This window comes from Triplophysa dalaica, chromosome 18 (genome assembly GCF_015846415.1).
Source record: "Triplophysa dalaica isolate WHDGS20190420 chromosome 18, ASM1584641v1, whole genome shotgun sequence".
Classification (NCBI taxonomy): domain Eukaryota; kingdom Metazoa; phylum Chordata; class Actinopteri; order Cypriniformes; family Nemacheilidae; genus Triplophysa; species Triplophysa dalaica.
Genome location: NC_079559.1, coordinates 17,868,756 through 17,886,558, shown reverse-complemented (window position 1 = coordinate 17,886,558; position 17,803 = coordinate 17,868,756). Strand labels below are relative to the sequence as shown.

The 17,803-nt window shown below is 38.5% G+C and overlaps 4 protein-coding genes across 7 annotated transcripts in view; 2 read left to right on the top strand and 2 right to left on the bottom strand.

Annotated features, from left to right (window-relative positions):
• Positions 1–753: 753 nt before the first annotated feature.
• Positions 754–3,315, bottom strand: qng1 (Q-nucleotide N-glycosylase 1). 2 transcript variants are annotated; one of them, XM_056729693.1, is made up of 5 exons: positions 3,134–3,315; positions 2,453–2,797; positions 1,795–2,051; positions 1,409–1,604; positions 754–1,064 (listed from the first exon to the last, which is right to left on the bottom strand). In XM_056729693.1, the coding sequence occupies exons 2-5, from the start codon at positions 2,787–2,789 to the stop codon at positions 835–837; spliced, it is 1,020 nt and encodes a 339-aa protein (XP_056585671.1). In that variant the 5' UTR covers positions 2,790–2,797; positions 3,134–3,315; the 3' UTR covers positions 754–834. The 2 variants fall into 2 exon arrangements, with proteins under 2 accessions (XP_056585671.1, XP_056585672.1); XM_056729694.1 differs by having other exon boundaries at positions 3,160–3,315.
• Positions 3,316–5,417: 2,102 nt separating this feature from the next.
• hnrnpk (heterogeneous nuclear ribonucleoprotein K) lies at positions 5,418–11,882 on the bottom strand. 2 transcript variants are annotated; one of them, XM_056773488.1, is made up of 16 exons: positions 11,738–11,882; positions 10,770–10,882; positions 10,354–10,451; positions 10,216–10,272; positions 9,585–9,628; positions 8,692–8,764; positions 8,432–8,548; positions 8,218–8,346; positions 7,816–8,129; positions 7,632–7,685; positions 7,336–7,378; positions 7,132–7,147; positions 6,766–6,798; positions 6,588–6,655; positions 6,341–6,510; positions 5,418–6,245 (listed from the first exon to the last, which is right to left on the bottom strand). In XM_056773488.1, exons 1-16 carry the CDS (start codon positions 11,806–11,808, stop codon positions 6,215–6,217), a joined length of 1,431 nt encoding a protein of 476 aa, XP_056629466.1. In that variant the 5' UTR covers positions 11,809–11,882; the 3' UTR covers positions 5,418–6,214. The 2 variants fall into 2 exon arrangements, with proteins under 2 accessions (XP_056629466.1, XP_056629467.1); XM_056773489.1 differs by having other exon boundaries at positions 8,432–8,545.
• Positions 11,883–11,984: 102 nt separating this feature from the next.
• rmi1 (RMI1, RecQ mediated genome instability 1, homolog (S. cerevisiae)) lies at positions 11,985–14,279 on the top strand. The gene is made up of 2 exons (XM_056773487.1): positions 11,985–12,196; positions 12,347–14,279. Exon 2 carries the CDS (start codon positions 12,378–12,380, stop codon positions 14,067–14,069), a length of 1,692 nt encoding a protein of 563 aa, XP_056629465.1. The 5' UTR covers positions 11,985–12,196; positions 12,347–12,377; the 3' UTR covers positions 14,070–14,279.
• Positions 14,280–17,289: 3,010 nt separating this feature from the next.
• Positions 17,290–17,803, top strand: part of ntrk2a (neurotrophic tyrosine kinase, receptor, type 2a) — a 36,661-nt gene continuing 36,147 nt past the window's right edge. For both annotated transcript variants that reach the window (XM_056729830.1, XM_056729829.1), the window contains exon 1: positions 17,290–17,756. In XM_056729830.1, the coding sequence (XP_056585808.1) occupies positions 17,572–17,756 (185 nt within the window). In that variant the 5' untranslated portion in view covers positions 17,290–17,571. The remainder of the gene's footprint in view (positions 17,757–17,803) is intronic.

Below are 17,803 nucleotides of genomic sequence, written 5' to 3'. Positions count from 1 at the left end.
ATGCCCTGGTACCCAAATGAACATCAAATCTATTCCCTTTTCTGTATACTAAGATAATTTATGAGTACTTTGTATATTAGTTTTTGTCTTGTATTTGATTCTCCACATACTAAACTGCTTAAAGCTGACAGACAATCTGAGCAAACACCCCTCTTTGGCTTGGCTTCCCTTACCCATTGTAATGCCAATAATATTGCTTTTAGCTCTGTTGTGAAAACAGACACATGATTAGGTATCCTTTTCTGAATTTTGACCTGAAAATTTGGAATATATACGGCTGCAGCTGTATACCCAGTTGTAGGATCTTTTGACCAATAAGTGAAGATATGAACCATAGAAGAGTATACTTGATCATTATTAAGTCTATGGTCACCACAGCCTGGTGTACCAGTAGGCGCTAATTCAGTTAAGGGTCAAGTGGGTCGTATTTTAGCAAAATGACAAACGACTTTTCAGAGCACTGCGGCGAAAACGCAAGCCGCGGGGTGTGCATAAAAAGTGTGCAAAACGCTTTATGCTAACAGAAAATGAGCTCTCTGCTTAAAAAAACCCCTTTCTCTATGATCCGGGCCTTATTCTGTAAAACATGAACTTTATTTTAAATGTTTATCTGGCTCCTTTGAATTTACCTTTCTTGTGTGAAATCTTTAATTTGAATAGTAAATATAACCGATTTTTATTTCTGGGCTTTTTAAAAAGCATATGGTTTCTTTCCTTCCATTTCTCGCCTTCCATTAAATGTTTTTACCACCAGGTGTTTGTAACTTTATTCAGAGCTATAAACAGCATGATACAAAAACTAATTGTAAAAGCATGATACAGTAAGTGATGCTATCAATAGTAAATACATCTGGTGTGATGTATTGGAATGTGTGCCATTTCTTTGTGGTGTTTTTTAGCATATGCCCACAAGTAAAAGTCGATAAGAGCAGAATTGATGTGACATTTCTTCCCATCTCTTTGTTCCACAAGGTTCCACAGATGGTGTTGGATTCTCTCCACACACCAGATAGAGCATCCCCTGATCTCCACCTCTCGCCTCTCCCCTGAGTTCAACAGTTCACCTATGAACAAAAAGGGTCAGAGACTATTTACAACAACAATACTGATGGGAGTATGTGTGTAAAACAAACTTTAATTCAAAACTTAAAATAAATTAATTCCACCATATAATTATTGAAATTCAAATATTATTTTTGATATATATATATATATATATATATATATATATATAATTGTAACAATTACCAATCATCCAAAGAAAACAGCCCTAAAATGTTTTGTGATATTCAACCATAAAAGAATGCCTTTTCAGTGTATCAATCAGTTGATACCTAGAATCTTTAAATGTTTATTTCTTTTATTTTCCTTTTTTTTTCATAATAGCTGCAATAAAGATTACACAAACCATTTTTCAATGCCTCCATAAGGCCATCAGAGTAGCGTAAAGCTCCAAGATAGACAAGACCTTGTGGTACCCTGTAGTCAGCAAACATGGTCAGGCAGTCAAGGTTAGGGATGTTCCCCTCGCCTCGGGCCTCCATGATGCCCCAGAAATCCGCCACAAGAATTTGAGCCCTCTTATATAATGAGATCCGCTTACCCTTAAAATTGCACCAAAAACAATACATTAAACTACTACAATGACATGCAAATATCTGATTATTTTCAAAGTCCTGAATCTAAAGTCAATTGCTACATGTTTCTGAAAAGAATGGACATTCCCTATTGAAACAGGACTAGAAGTCAAACTACTGACACAAATTTTGCACTCAGTCATGGGAATATTTTTACCTCATAGATGGCTTCATCTCTGTAGGAGGGTATATTTTGCACAATATACTTCACCATCTTCTCTGCATCATTTTCGCAGTGACTCATGAATTTCCGGAAGGATCCACCGCGCTCAAGGAGCACTCGTCCAGCCTCTGTTAGTACCTGGTGACGCTCTTTCAGCATTGGCATGGGTGTAGTGGTGTCTGAACGCAGAACATGCGCTAATTTGACCTCAGTGATTTGAGAAAAGTAAGAGGGACTTGTGATGGGCACTCCTAAAAAGAGATCAGATTAGCAAGGTTGTATATGATTGATGAATACAATGCACATTATAATTTGAAAAAGCAATGTATTTTTCCATATTCCAATTTTTACATAAAATTCAAGTAAGTAGAAACTATTCTCCAATTCTTTTTACATATATACAGGCTGCATTTCAAGCTCAAGACTTTTTGGAGATGGATAGGATTAAGTCTCAAATTTTAATGGCTGCAAGCATGTATGAGATTTAATAACTGTTTGTCAATCATAACTTTGTTACAGATAAGAGTGGCTGGGACATTATACAAAATAACTCAAAATATGAGGTAACAGGTTCCATGAGGATGTACATGAGCTAAAGTCCAAATTTAAATCACAGACAAATATGAGTTCAAATAAATAAATGTCAAGTCACCTTCATCCATAGCCCGAGTGACTGCGGCACAGAGAGACATGTAACCTCTATAGGTGTTTCCCCTGCACTTCACCTCACATTGTTCTTTCTCTTTGTCAGGCCAAAAGGAAAAGTTCATTGTGTCTGTCACAAACACCCAGTTGACAGCCTCATCTGAGTCTGGTGGAGGGGCCAGTGGATTGTTCTTCTTCCAGCCACTGGCTGTGAAATCTTTGCTCTCTCTGAGCTCGTAGATCATCTGTGCCACAGATTTAGCTCCCTCTTCATCCACAAACACATCTCGACTCCGCTCAGACAAGAACCGACCAGACTCTCGAGGAGACAGTGGTTCTTCCATGGCTGACTCTGTGGGAACAAAGTTAACATTTAGAGACAAACATTGCTCCGAATGGCATTTTCCGTTTCACAATATGGGCCTATTGTTTGAAACATTTGTCATGGCATTTTGCCTGTTATGACGTACAATATTAATGTTTAAAAACAATTGTATGCATGGTCTCATTTGTCGTATTTAGAGATTATATTTTCTTGTTAAAAATGTCACAGTATTTCTGCTCCAATGTTCTGGTTTAGCATTAGTTGGGATGCAGTGTTGCACGTTGTGAATTATGTTGCATTCAGTTTGTTGTCTATGCAATACAAAAAGTATTATGTCTCGTGTGTCTAGTGAATTTCACTTACTTTAAAGGAAATCTCGAAGTACCTACTTGTTGTCAGTAGTTCCCCGTATTAATTCTTAAACCCGCCAAGCGGTCAATGTTCATGTAAGGAAGACTGCAGGAAGGTGTGTGCCTGGATGACTCCCGGTACAAAGTACAATAGATTGTATTGTACTGCAGATTTTACTGAACAAAATCCTTTCATTCAAACTATCTTCTTTTTGTTTTCTGGTGGGTTACAGTTCATCGTGTGAGATGAATACTGCCATCTACTGTACAACGATTGGGCGGAATTCTTCACATGAACTGCTTGTTTCTGGGGCTGTCACAACATATGGATTAGGGTAAGAACTTTGACTTGGCCATTCAAAACATTCTTCATTCTTAAACATTTGGGCGATGAAAATAAAATTACATGTAAATAATGTTTATGATTTATATTTTTTTCCAGCCCTCTCAAGACCCTGCACGAAAATGCACTGAAAAGCCCGATCGACATACCCAGCGGGGTACCAGAACAACCATGTAGTGATTATTTACACCAGCAGAGGCGGCTGTAAGCTACACGAATAACTTGGTAGCACGATGTAGAATATGTACGACGAGAAATGAGAAGCTTCAGCAAGTTGTTATCAAATATCAAACGTCATCGTCTGGTTCAAGGATCTAACTACTCATGTTAAATTAGTGTAAAACTGTTTGAATGTGTTATATAACAGTTGCAGCCAGGTAGATGGATTGTTTTGCACAAAATTTTCATCTTTACCGTTAAGTTTCGCCGTCGCATCACTATTCCCACCACTGATTTAGTGATCCCCACACTTTGGTGACAGTATGCAGCGATATAAACAAGTAAAAATATCAATTCAAGCTATCTAAATTACACTGACAACTATTACATTCGCAGGAAGGACATCTGTGCTAAAATGAGCCTAAAAAGCTTTATGTAAAGGTCAATCTCCAAAAGAAATAGAAAGTTCTTTAAAAAAATGACTGGTTGTAATAATGACTATACAATTTATAAAAATGAAACTATTAAATACAATTAGAGAATGTTAAAAATGGTAACTACAGTATTACAGTATAGTCATATGTTTTCATATTTGTTATATTTTGTAGTGTTATTTTATTTTTGTGTCTATACATGCAACTGTTTCGATCATTTAAAATGGTTCGTATTTAACGTTACTATTTTATCCTTTTGGTAAACTATTAAAACCAGTTATCGTCAAACAATATTATACTATTGTAATTAATTGCAATAGAACAAAATCTCATTAATAATTATGTGCAACAAAAATGTCGTGTTCCGTTTTTCAATTGATTGATTAAACAAATAAGATTTCAATGATATTATGACCAATTAACATAAATGTCGCCGTATTTAATTAAAAACAATCTCGTCACATTTATGAACAATATTTTTATGTAGTTTGTATGTTTTGTTCCTTTTAATTCATTTAGAGGTTTATTGTTTATAGTCTTATATCACCGTTGCATCTGGAGGACTGACATGACTTTGCCTATTGTATAAGGGTTACAGACTATATTAAGAGAGAAAAGTGGAAAAAAGCACTAAAACATTTGCGACAGAAAGGAATTAACTTAGATTTTAATAAAATAAAGTACTAACAGGACAGGTTTAAGAACCTGAAAGAACTGCACTACTCCATAAATCTAACAGTTTAATTCAGTTTATACAATTCTGAATCATTCATATTTTAGTGGCTTTGCACATGGGTGTAACTCACTTCCATCACACACTGTAATACCTTAACATTGTATGCTTTTTACTTTAAAGGTGTGTCTGAAAGTTATGCATAATAGAGCCTACTTTCAGTCAGATCAGATGTCATGTTAATAAACATGAAATTGTGGACCAACAGAATGTTTCACATTTTGGAAAAAGTCCACAAGAGCAAAAAGTTATGCTGCTAAAAAGGAGTAGTTTCACAAACATCATTGGTGCAGTTATTATACTTGGTAAGAGACGCGTGGGTAAAATTAAAAAACAATTTTAGCCTTTTTTCCTTTTGCCTGATTTGAGTTTCCCGTTTTAAACCCTCACTCTAATATTTGCTTTTGTACAAATACAGTAAAACACTAAATGCGTGTTTGAAGCTTCTTTAATACAGGGCATAAACATGTTTGCTTTTAAGAGCTACTGAATTAAATGTTCTCCGACTGTAACATTCAAATGCACCACATATTATGATTAAATATAAGGAGGATGAAGCATGAGACATACTAAAAAAATACATGAAAGCGATGGACACTAGCTGTAAGAAAATTATCATAGACCACACTGGAAAAAAATGGCATTTTCTTTATTTCAGACAAATGACAAAGTCTACAAATGTGTCTGGTTGAAGAACTTGAGAGAAAATTTGAGTAAAAAAATAAAGATAAAAACAAAAGGAAAAGGGAGAGTGAGAATTGTCTGTCACAAATTACTACCTAAAAGTACAACTGCAAACTCACTTTTGTAAAAAAAATATGGACAATGATTGTGGGCCTTTAAGGGGGGCAGACCTACAATAAATCCAGAGGTAGAGCAAATTTCTTACAGACTATTTTGCAAACCAAGCAACACACCAGAGAAGACATACAAAAAGTACTGCAAGGATTCAGTACGTGGTGAAAATATTTGTACTTCTAAGGAAAAAATATAGCACACACAGGGATTATATTCATGTCCATAGAAATCAATTTCCATACCTATGACTGGATATTTACATGTCATTCCTTAAAATAAAAACTCTGGGGTGAACATATGAAAATATGTACCTTCTGGAGTGAGCGTTTTTAATGGTGGTAAATATAATTAAAAACACTTAACACCGCTGAACCACCCCCCTCCCTTAACACACAAAATATTTATAAAGCAGCTTCCTTATCCAATGCAAAGTGGTTGTATGAAGTATGTGAAAGTTGGCCCATATAAAATTAAGATTTATAAAAACAAATCAAAAGAAAGAAACCAATCCCACAAAATCCACAAGAACAGCCAGAGGGTTCAAGCTCAAATCTATCTGTCAGGGCATCACGCGGCGGCAAAGACTTTAGCTGCATTTGGATGGATATCCTGAGAAGGGGGGGCTGGTTAGTTCTGCCGTCCCAAAAGGTGTAAAGCACTGGCAGAAGTAAAAAAAAGATATTAAGACGACATTAAATTTAACAGCTGCGATTCAACTCCGTATAGCATGAAGTCCCTGAGTGAGTGACATACCTGTTTTGTAACAGATACTGGGCGTTCTGTATCTGGTCTTGGGTTCCTGTGATAGTTATGATGCGGTCTTCAGAACCTTGCAGGGGCTCATCAATTTTAATTGATGCCCCAGACTCATGGCGAATCTGTTTGATCCTCTGACCCCCTTTACCAATGATCGACCCTGCCAACTGAGAATCGCAGCGATGGGAGTTAAATGCTCGTTTTGCTTTAAGATGACATTACATGCATATAGTAGTTCACTTACGTCTTTAGGAATTGTTACTTGTGTGGTGATAACAGGGCTTTCCATGTCGTTATAATTTCCCCTTCCACCTGAATATAATTAAACCACAGCGAGGCAGAACATGTAATGCAATATGACATCAAGTTTATCATCAAAATGGCAGTTGGCTCATGTTTTTGTTTGGGGGTTGGAAACTTACCAGACGGATAGGAATCCCATGATGAAGTATTGTCTATTAGAAAATTAAGAAATAAGTGTGATTAAACTGGCCACTTGATGAACAGACCTATCAAAATGTTCAAGCGACTTAATTTACATAAAACATAAAGCAAAACAAAAGCCATAAGTCATAGATAGAACTGTATATTCCGCTATTATGAGTAACGTATTTGAAATAACCAGTACTGATTACTGTTGCATAAACAGAAATGTATTACACATGTCTTATGTCCATCGGTCAGTTATTCATATCTACTGCAGCACCATCTTACTGAATAAGATACTTCAAAAGCAGAAATTTTATTCAACTACAGTCGAACTCAACTACATACAAACAACATCTTACCAAATCCTCCATCACTCTGCAAAGCAAGAGAAAAAAGAACATAAATAAAAACACAACAAGCAAAAATGAGATCTCCAGCTATAGAGTGAACCGTTGACAACTGGCAACATAAACATGGATGAAGTTTGGACTGGAAATTTGACCAGGTGGTTTAAATTGAATAGTTTAATATGTAAACAACGACATGAAAGACCGTACACTAACCATGCCGCCTCCATAACGTTCATTGCGTCCTCTCCTTTCCCCACTTGAAAAAGAAAACAATCATGAATAATTTATAAAAACATAATGGTTAACTGTTAAGAACTCATTCTGAAACAGAGCTGAAGTAAATACTACTACTCTCAAAACGCTTGAGCAAATATGCAAATGATGAAATAAGCGACAAGAGGAAATATAGCTCAGAATAATGAAAAAAACTAGAAAAACCAAAATGATGGGTAGAAACAAGCACAAAATTAGATAGTTTATTTTTTTCAGTTGTAAATAGAATCACTTACTGCCGTCTCTCTTCCACGTGGCCACGATGGGAGCTGTATGAATACTGGTCATCTCTGTAAAACGACACACAGATTTACACATTTATGATTGATTCAATGTTTATTTGTTTATATATATTTAAAGCAAACACCATTAAAACAACAATTGCTTATAGTGGAAGTTCTGTAGGTTAAAGTGGCTCACCCTCTCCTGTGGTGCGGGGGTCCCATTTGCATGTTTCGAGGAGGACGACCCCCTCCTCTTGCCCCTCTTTGAGGAGGGCCCCTGCGTGGGCTCATGTCATCATAATCTCTCCTGTTCGGTGGCATGTGGTGGCCACCACGCCCTCCGCTGGGGGGCATGCGGTCAAACCCCCCTCCACTGCCCCGTCCCCTGGAAGGGAAGCCTCCCATAGGTCGACGTCCTCGTTCTTCAAACATCGTGGTAAAGCCACCATAGTCATAGGTTTCATCATAAAAGTTTGGGTCGTACGGCTGAGCACGGCCTTTAATTGGAGCCTGGAGATGCAGGAAAAAAAGGGAGTCATAGACCTGCCTAAAAAGACCACTAATAAAACATGTCTGTTAACGCTGTTATTTATCTCACATCAACAATGAGCTCTAGCATTGTCTTAATGCACTCCACCACCCGCTCTGCTTTTCCCCCAACAAGCACCACGCGGTCAGTTGACTGTGGACAGCACTCCTGGAACAGTTTGATAGTGGTCTGGGTGCTCTGAAACAGTTAAACATTTTCTCCATGAAAATCTTTGCTTTTTAATCTGTGACGGAAAATTTAACTGAAAAAAAAGTCCTCTTACCTCACGAAGTTCTTTAATCTTAGCTCCCTTAACACCAATGATGCTTCCGGCTAGACTCTGATGGATGAGCAGCCTTAGTTCACAGTCAAAATCCACACCCTTGTGATGCTGATACTGCTCCAAGCAACCAAAGTAAGAGAGACTATTCAATTCTTCAGATCTCATCTCAGTTTGAGACAGAGGCAAGAATAGTACAGGAAAAGGACACATTTGAACTATTAATTTCAACAAGCAAATATATTTCAAACTTGAAAACTTACCTCTTCCAGAGTAGGTATGATCTTCAGCATTATCTCAGAAACAGTGGGAATATCAGCACTGATGCTTAGAATTCTGTTAAAACAATGAATCGCATTCCACGAGAACACAGAGGAGAGCCAATATCAGACATACAATCAGCCTGAGTGCAACAACAAATCATTCTTCTGTTAGTACATTTAAATGTCAGGGAGCAGACTGATCCCAAGGAGTGGCATGAAGGCATGCGCTCCTTTTTGTCAAAGGGAGTGGAAAACAGAAGAAAAACAAGCACACTGAAGCTCCTTTCCGTTGCTGAAATGTAAAGTACAGGGAAGGTCAGATATGCAGTGAGAGATGCTTGGGAACCGATAAACAGGTGACAAATTGCAGATAGAGAGAGATCGGAAGAGATGAGATAACAAGAATGAAGTGAAACGCATTAGAAAAGATAAAAAGGCACAACAGAAGAAAAGACTGGGGACAGGAGTGACGGAAAAGATATCATTCGGCATACCAGAATAAGTAAAACACCACAGTACAACAACACAACAGGAAAAGGGAGAAGGTGTATATATGCGGAGCCCCTTCACCCTCAAAAACTAAACTCATCCTCGTATTACCAAGAAACCATTAACTTGAAGTATGTTCCATAAAGCTACAATAAATACTGTTTTTTTTCTCTCAGTATGGACGAAGAGGGAGACAGGGTGGGAAAGGGCTTTCTTGTGTGACATAAAAGGCAGTTTCATAGCATAACAGTTGTTCATAATAATAAAAGTCATGACAGCATCAAACTCATGTTTTATGGCAGAAAGGGAATATTTTGAACATCAAGGAAGTTAAAACAGTTCTGATATTGGCAGTAACAGAGCTGATATGACTTGGAGGTTTGGAGTATCTGAGTGGCACGTACCGCTCGGGCCCACTGCTGTCTGGGACTGACACAGTGGCATTGTACTGCAGGGGGCGGGGCCAAGCCCAGAGCAATCAAGCACACAGATGTCAATGAAGTAAGCCGCCCAATAGGAAGGGCGCGATTATGGGTGTGGCCAACCAGGGAGTCAGGAGGTCAGGCGGCAACGCAGGTGGGCAGTATGAGTCGATCCGGGATATGGGAATTGGCCAAAAATGAACAGAAAAATAAAAACAAGGAAAAGGGGAGAGGGAGTGGAAGAGGAATACATTTTTTAATTGGAAAAACTTTCAGTTTGATTTTCAATTCTCATAATGTTGGAGGAAAATGGAGGACAGGAGATGAACAGAGATTATGAGAATATATTATATTAGCCCAAACACTACTTCTATACTAGCGTGTATCACTAATTGGCACATTTCATATACTCTTCAGTTTATTAAAGAGTAAAATAGAATGTGGTATATACATAATATAGAGTAATAATCATACACATCAAACATTAAAATGTAATTGCCTGACTTTGTACAAGGATTGTTGAGGCTAAAGTTGCCATTTGGTTTCTTGAACTATATTGACAGTATCATGTCCAGTGTGCTCCAGTAAGCAAGCTTAACAGCAAAGTACTCACATCTGTACGAAGGGCTTTAATATTCCTCCCACCCTTTCCAATCACTGCTCCAGCATTCTGCAGAAAGAGAAATACACCATTATGATACTGAAGAAACAAAACTCTATAAAACACTCTAAAAACACTTAAAGGGTATACTTTGCTCTGCAGCAGAATTCTGAGCTCCACCATGTCATCAGAGTTTCTGGAGCGCTTATGGGGTATGTCCTCATCAATATCATCAGCAGAACGCTTACCTGAAAAGCAAGAGTTGTTCATAATCACAACCACAAAAGAACTGCAACGTATACTTTTAGAATTTCAGAAAAAAATCCTGAGACTACATATAACACTATTCCCATCCCATTTTACTGTAAATGCCAAATTTCCAAGTAAAAAGGGGTATTTAACCAGAATAAAACCGTAGGGTGGGGCTTCTTATCTGGAATCGATTGGATTGTGTGCTATACTTAAACGCAAGTTGTTCACATTTGTTTCTTTGATATAACATGTCATAATGAATTGTAACATATAATAAAGCATCAGATTTCAATAAGAGTTAACTTGAAATTCACCATTACTCTCGTTGATGCTGAAAGTGGTCTCCTCATCTTGGGGGTCGTTTTCTAGATCCATTATCTTTATACAACGAGTGAATATACACAGCCTTCTCTGTCCCAATGTATGCCTAAGGAAATATTACAAAAGTAACATTAGTGTATAAACAAACTCTATGCCCAGACAATAACTTACAGTATTATTGTGTTAAGCCTTTATCGTAACGTTGTTGCCTTTAGCATGACTACTGAACATGCCGTTTTTATAAGATAGCAAATGCTTTTTTACAATAGTACTATTATTTATCATACTGTGGTATAACAAGCAATAGGAATAAATCTATAGTACTGTCTCAAAGCTAATATGCCAATGGACAAACTAAAAAGGATGGCGTGATCAATAACAAGTTAATAAAAAAAGAATAAAACCCATCTAAAACAGTTTGGGTGCCGTTTTGAAACACGCTTAAATGGGTTCGTAATGCTTACAATCGATCGTTTCAAAAACGACAAAAGATCCTATAATGTTTCCCAAAACGAAACCTGGGTTTTAAAACACAACCGTCGTCTAAAATGAATTCAATGCTTCCTGTAATGGATAGACTGCTAATTAACAATAGATAGTTTCAGGAAGCTAATAAACCAGCTAACTTAACAGTGTAACGAGTTACACACTGTTTATAAGCCCCGTGTTTAAAAATAAAGAAAAATACAAATACATAGACTAAAGCCAAAGCACGGTCTCGAGTGTAAACGATAATAAAAATAGAGTCCGTCAAAGCTGTTAGCTTCCATTAGCTAGCATGGCTAAAGCTAGCGATCTAGAAGGAGAAAGCCAGGCTAATTGCGGAGACTAGCCTTTTGAGCAGAAACCCAAATCGAATATTCAAGATTGCAAGTGTGTTTAACATTAAAATTACATAATCAATTATATACTAAATAATAAAGTAACGTAATTTTATACCACAGGAAACGTAACTACAGACCTGTTCCAGTCGTTGTTGTACACAGTCGGTTCGTAACAACAACTGACGCACACAATCTTAGTTTCGCCCATAAGACTTTGACCAGACGTTGACCAATGAAAGCGCCTCCCTCCACTATCAAGACGCGTTATGATTGGTCTAAATCACAGCCCATCAAATACTAAAGCAGAGTCATGGTCCATCATTGGCCAAAAGTAGCGTCACTCGGTTTTTATAACCAACCAAACAGTCTAGATGATCTCTCAGTGAGAACACGGTTGTGTGCTACTTTCTGTGTAAAACGAAATATTTTAGATCTTCATAATCACTCGCTCCAGTTGAACCGCAAACACTACGTTGCCTAAATTATGATAACAATCCAACGATCACAGCAAGCAGCGTGTAATATGTTGACTCTCTAAAACTACAACGAATGCAGCCTGCACTAAAATATAATAGAAATTACTCATTACCTTTGTGGTAAGTCATTTACCTTAATTAAATAAAAAGTAAAATACGCTGTGCAAAATAATTTGGCTAACGTTTACCACTTGAGCTGTGTGCAATTAAAAAGGAAAATGAAATTGTTTTTAATCTTTAAATTAACAAGTCTGCCTTTCTGTTTAACAGATGATTCCCCTGTGCTTGGGTCAGTGAGAAGATGTATACAGAAAGTGAAGTCCGGGTAACCAAGGGATGGCTGAGCTCTCAATGGCACATCTTGGTCCCACCTGCCTGGCTGGATGCTTGTGTAAACTGGGTGAAGCAAGAGGCCAGTCGAGAAGCCATGTCTCAATCGCTGCTGAACCAACGTGTTTTGGAGCAGTGGCTTTTAACTGACCTGAGGGACTTGGCCCACCCTGTGCTCCCCACAGGCCTTTCTGATGCACAGAAGACAGAACTGAACAGCTGCTACTGTATTCAAATGGACTCCTTATTGGACATCAGCCAGCCTGCATATTCTCAACTGCAACATATCCGGGGCACTGACCACTCCAACGAACAAGTCTCAGCCTTTACACAGGAAACTCAAAGGCCTTGGGAGTCCAAGCCTACACGCATGTTGATGCTGCAACTTACAGATGGAGTGGAGAATTTGGAGGGTATGGAATACCACCCTATCCCAGCCTTAAGAGCCAACCTGCCACCCGGCACAAAGCTACAGTTGGTTGGGCCAATTGTTGTCCGTCTTGGAGTATTGCTGTTGAAGGCAGAGAATGTTAAGGTGTTGGGAGGGGAGGTGGAACAGCTCTTGGAGATGTATTCTCAAAGCAGATTGCTTAGTGGAGTATTGGGGCTGCCTGAGGAAAACCATCCACATGCTGAGGAACCAGATGACCAGGAGCTTTTGGCCAGTGTGGAGGCAGTGGTAGATCTTCAAGTTGCTGACAGTGGTTATCACAGCTTGACTTCACAAGCTTCTACCAGATCATCTTTTCCCCACTATCAGTCACAACGGCAGCCTCAGATAACACCCGTTTCCAGTGAAAACAATTGGGATGTGGTTGAAATTCCAGATGATGACTTCAACAGTATTCCAGACCATTTTGATGATGTTCCACAAAACATTGATAACAATATGGCGGATGATAATCTTGAGGACTTTGATGACATCCCATTAGAAGAGCTGGACAGTGTGATGTGCCCCATAGATTCAGACATGCCCAGCACATGGGCTCACACTGAAATGGAGCAACAAGCCTTTCCTGCTTCAAACTTGCCAATCATGGAATGTCACACCAACCGGGTGAAAAGTGGAGGAATGAGCCACACAAAATTTGCTAAAACGTCCACTGACATCAGCAGCCACCACAAGAGGTCTATACGTGAAATTCCCTCTACATCTGGTGTGAATGAATCTAAATATGTTGCAAGTAGCTCTACAAACAGAACAGAATCTTCTAGTTGTGAGCAAAAAGTTGTTCCTCCGATACCCAGGTACCTTTGCACAATACAGGCTGGCTCTTGGCCGCCTGCAGACGTTCAGGTTTTACGACTGCAAGCCTTTATCGTCACACTGGTAGGAAACTTGCGCAGTAGTGGAGGCGAATGGAAATTAGGGGCCACCATATCTGATGGAACTGGGTACCTGGATGTGGATTTGTGCGATGCCATGCTTGCTAACCTGATAGGCTTTTCAGCAACAGAGGCCAGAGCACTGAGGAAAGATCCATCGAGACGCAATGAAGTGGACAATGGAATACTACACTGTCAGAAAGAACTTGTGGATATGTGCTGTATGATGAGTGTGAAAGTGGATCAGATGGGCAGAGGAGTTGTGTTGCGTTCTGATTTGCTTACTGAAAGTGAATGCTATGAGATGCAAAGAAAAGTGAACGAGAAGAGAATTTAAGTGATTTTATTTTCTCCACTTTTATTCACTCTCTGGCAGTGTTTCTTATGTTTCACTGGTTAAGAAACTGGTTCAAATCTAAAATGCACATTGTATAATTTTTGTTAAAATATTGTATTGTATTTTATCTTTATGTTGCGTAAAGTTTTTTCTGTTACTTTTTATATTTTAATATGTTCAGTGTTTATAATAAACAAATTTGTAAATTTTTAGGAATGTTTCAATGGAATTCTTTAGAAAATGTGAGGGGTCCCTGCCCAGAGAAAGTTATTGCCATAATCCTGAGAAGATTGTGGGTCCTTGGCTTGAGCTATGCCAGGTGGTTTCTTACTGATCCAAAATAGGCATGTGTAGGTACAGCTTCGGTCCCTTAGCCCCGCGACACTCTGGATGAATTCAGATCAACCAATTTTAAGACACTGGGAGACCAGTCACAAGGGCCTTTTGAACCAATTTTTAACATTGTAATGCTCAGAATGCCCACACTAAACCAATCGGTGGAATAACAATTTTACAGTGGCACGAGATCCCACAGACATTCACATGATGAAATGTGACTTCAGAAGAACACCAGCGTCACCAAGCCTGCGCGTGAATTGCCTACTTCCACACTACATAGTTAGTAAAATTCACTATGAGTCATGAATAGTATGTCCGAAACCAGCAGGGTGTTGCAGCCTTAGTCACGTTATTGACCTTTGAATGTGGCTTTCGAACTACGCAGCCTTTAAATTGAGACGCAGCAGATAGGTGCTGGAAAAGCATAGAATGTGAAATATTTTTCTGAAGGCATTTTTATATCTCAGGACAGACATGAAACTGTAACAAAACAGTTGTGGATCACCCAGGTAACAACAACGTGATCATCACTTAAAAAGTTCACTTGCTTTTTAAAAGCACTGTGACTGTTTAATGGTATGTGCTCAATAAAGACATGAAAGATTATAACTGTTGTTAGTTTAAGCACATCATGTTTTCTCAATTTATTAGCTTACATTTACAGTGATAACACATTAATTGCAATGAAAAAAAGAAAAACAGTATCTAGTTCTGATGACTAATAAGTTACGATATACTGTGTGGCCAGTCCTACATGTTCTCTTCATCTCTGAACGTTCTTGTCTCTGTGCCCTTTATCCTTATGGCTAAATAGATCAGACATTTTACATAGGCCTACTGTAAATCTGCAATACTCTAATCTCCACTGTTTCTTGACATTTTTAGTCATTATATCATGTGTTACCCGTTCCTACGTGTTCTCTTGTTCATCGTTATAAAATTTGTTGCAATACAAATAAAATTCACTAGATAGCGCGAGCTTGCAGTGCGGCTTTCAAGTCAGTGCTTCCTTGACATCAAAAATAAGAGCGCTGCAAAAACAGAAAAGTGTTGCGTTTTTCTCAAGGAACGGACTTCAAAATAATTCATCGATTTCGAACGGATGATGGTATGTCTGATTTGCCAAGAAAGTAGGCTATTGCTCTTTTTAAAGAGTACAACATGCTTTTTTTGTTTTTAAACACATTTTCATGGTGATGGATATGAGGGCGAATAAATGATGACAGAAATTGTATTTATGTGTTAAGGGCCCATCACTTAAATTACAGTTGGCTAATCCCTAATTTATACAGTACTTTGAAAGACTGGTTAAAAGCTACTAAAAGTATTAAATAAAAAATGATTAAAAATATCAAAAATGTAAAGTCTTTTTATGAGCAGCTACAAAACAATAATAACAATTAGCTAAATTATTTATTTAATTGTATGTGCATCATTTTTTTCATTTGAAATATAAGCACAAAATACTCTTCTTTCTGAAATTTGTTTTGACGCAATGCTTATCTGCATTGATTAGACTTGGAGGATGAAGAGCCCAACAAGCTTGTCATTAACAATCTAAAATTCTCTCTAGAATATAAATCGAACTACCTTTCACAATCAACAAATTTGTTTTGTGTTTTATTCTTGGGTGAACTGATGGACATTCCTGTCCTCATTTTACCACATTGATTTTCATTTTACCTTGGTATTTTACTGTTCTGCACCCCAGAACGTTTTCTTAATCTATTCACTTATTTAAATGATTCTGTCTGTTTGAGGGTGAGCGCTTGACATGTTACCACGTGATTTTCATTTTACTCACTTTAAACTCAAATACCCTATCACTGAATGTATTGAGAATACACAATCCAAACTTAAATGGTTCAAATTCTTGAATGCTCTGAAATAAAGGAGCAAGGCTGGTCTCTTATAAGACACATGGGAGATTGTTGCTGTCCAAAAAAATCACTTAAATAGTTATTTATCTTAACTTTTTCTACATAATTTAGATTATAATAAACTGTTTAAATGGGAATTACAAAGAAATTTCTGGTTATATATAGTGTATCATAATAGATAATACATAAGTAAATTTAAGTGTCCCGCTGAATGTCATTTAAAAGGATAAAATGCTGAACAAAAGTTAATTTTTTTAGTTTTTTATTACAAAATTGTATGAGGATGAACGATATTCAAAGTATGGTTTTGGCCCAATGACGCCCCCCTCCGTGCGGTGCTCTTACTGCATGCAGGATAACAACAGCGCTGTCAGGACTCAGAAGAGGATTAGCAATAAATCACCCATTTAGTGTTTACTCATGCACTGCTATTAGCTCACATTCGTGCAGTTAGGTTCAAGGCACTGCATAGTTTTGCATTATGGTTTATTCCATATGTAATAGTCTAAAGATAGTCCAAATATAGGCTAACTAGATGACAGTGTAAAGGCAAGGCAACCTTCACTGTACATCACTGCGCACACGCGATTATGTCTGGTTTGCCTTTGATTTATATTCTGGCCTCATACGTCCAGTTGGCGTGACGAGATTGATGCTTGTGTGCAAACTGATGTGTGTAGTCAAAAGCACATCTGCCATATTTTGGGTTAGTGGGTAGTTGGTGGCTGTCATCAACCCAATCCGAGAAACATGAGAAAACAATTGCCCTGACCTAAACTGGTACTAGGAATAATTTAATAAAATGAAGCACGGTAACGCACCACATTCCATATGCATTGCCTTCGATAAAATCGTACAGGAGCTTGTAAATCAAAGTCTTGAAGTCTGTGCTAGGCATCAGGATGTTGTCAATAATCAATAAGGTGTTTTGATGATCTTTTCGCCCTCTCTTGTCGTCTCCTCCCCTCTGATACGCTGCGCATCATCCGGCTCTGCGCGCACTCACTCCAGAGCTCGCATTTCTCACGAGCGCGTCTGCTGCTCTTATTGCGCCGCATCAGACTCTGCATTTAACGCATCTCAAACCCGTCGTTCTGGGTAAAGGCAAACAAAGGCCAGAAAAACAGTGACACTTTCCTAAAAGATACACGTGAGACTAGGTCGCCTACGCGTTCCAAATCGTTTCTGCGTGTCTCGCGCTCGGACGCTCCAGACGCGAGCGCGCGTTTTTGCACTGCCTTCGCGCATCCAGGAGTCTTAAATCTGGCGGCGAGGACCCGGAGATGAGCCTGCTGTGGTGGGGGTTCGGTTGGGTTCCGGTGCTGCTCGCGCTTTGGAGGCCCGGAGCCGCTTGCCCCGAGCTCTGCACGTGCAGTGGCGTGCGGATCTCCTGCGTGGACTACGAGCGTAGTATCAAGGCTTTCCCCATGCTGCAATCCGAGGCAGAGATGGAGAACATCACGGACATGTAAGTTGAGATGAACTAACCCTTCATAAAAGACCAAGGAATTGCAT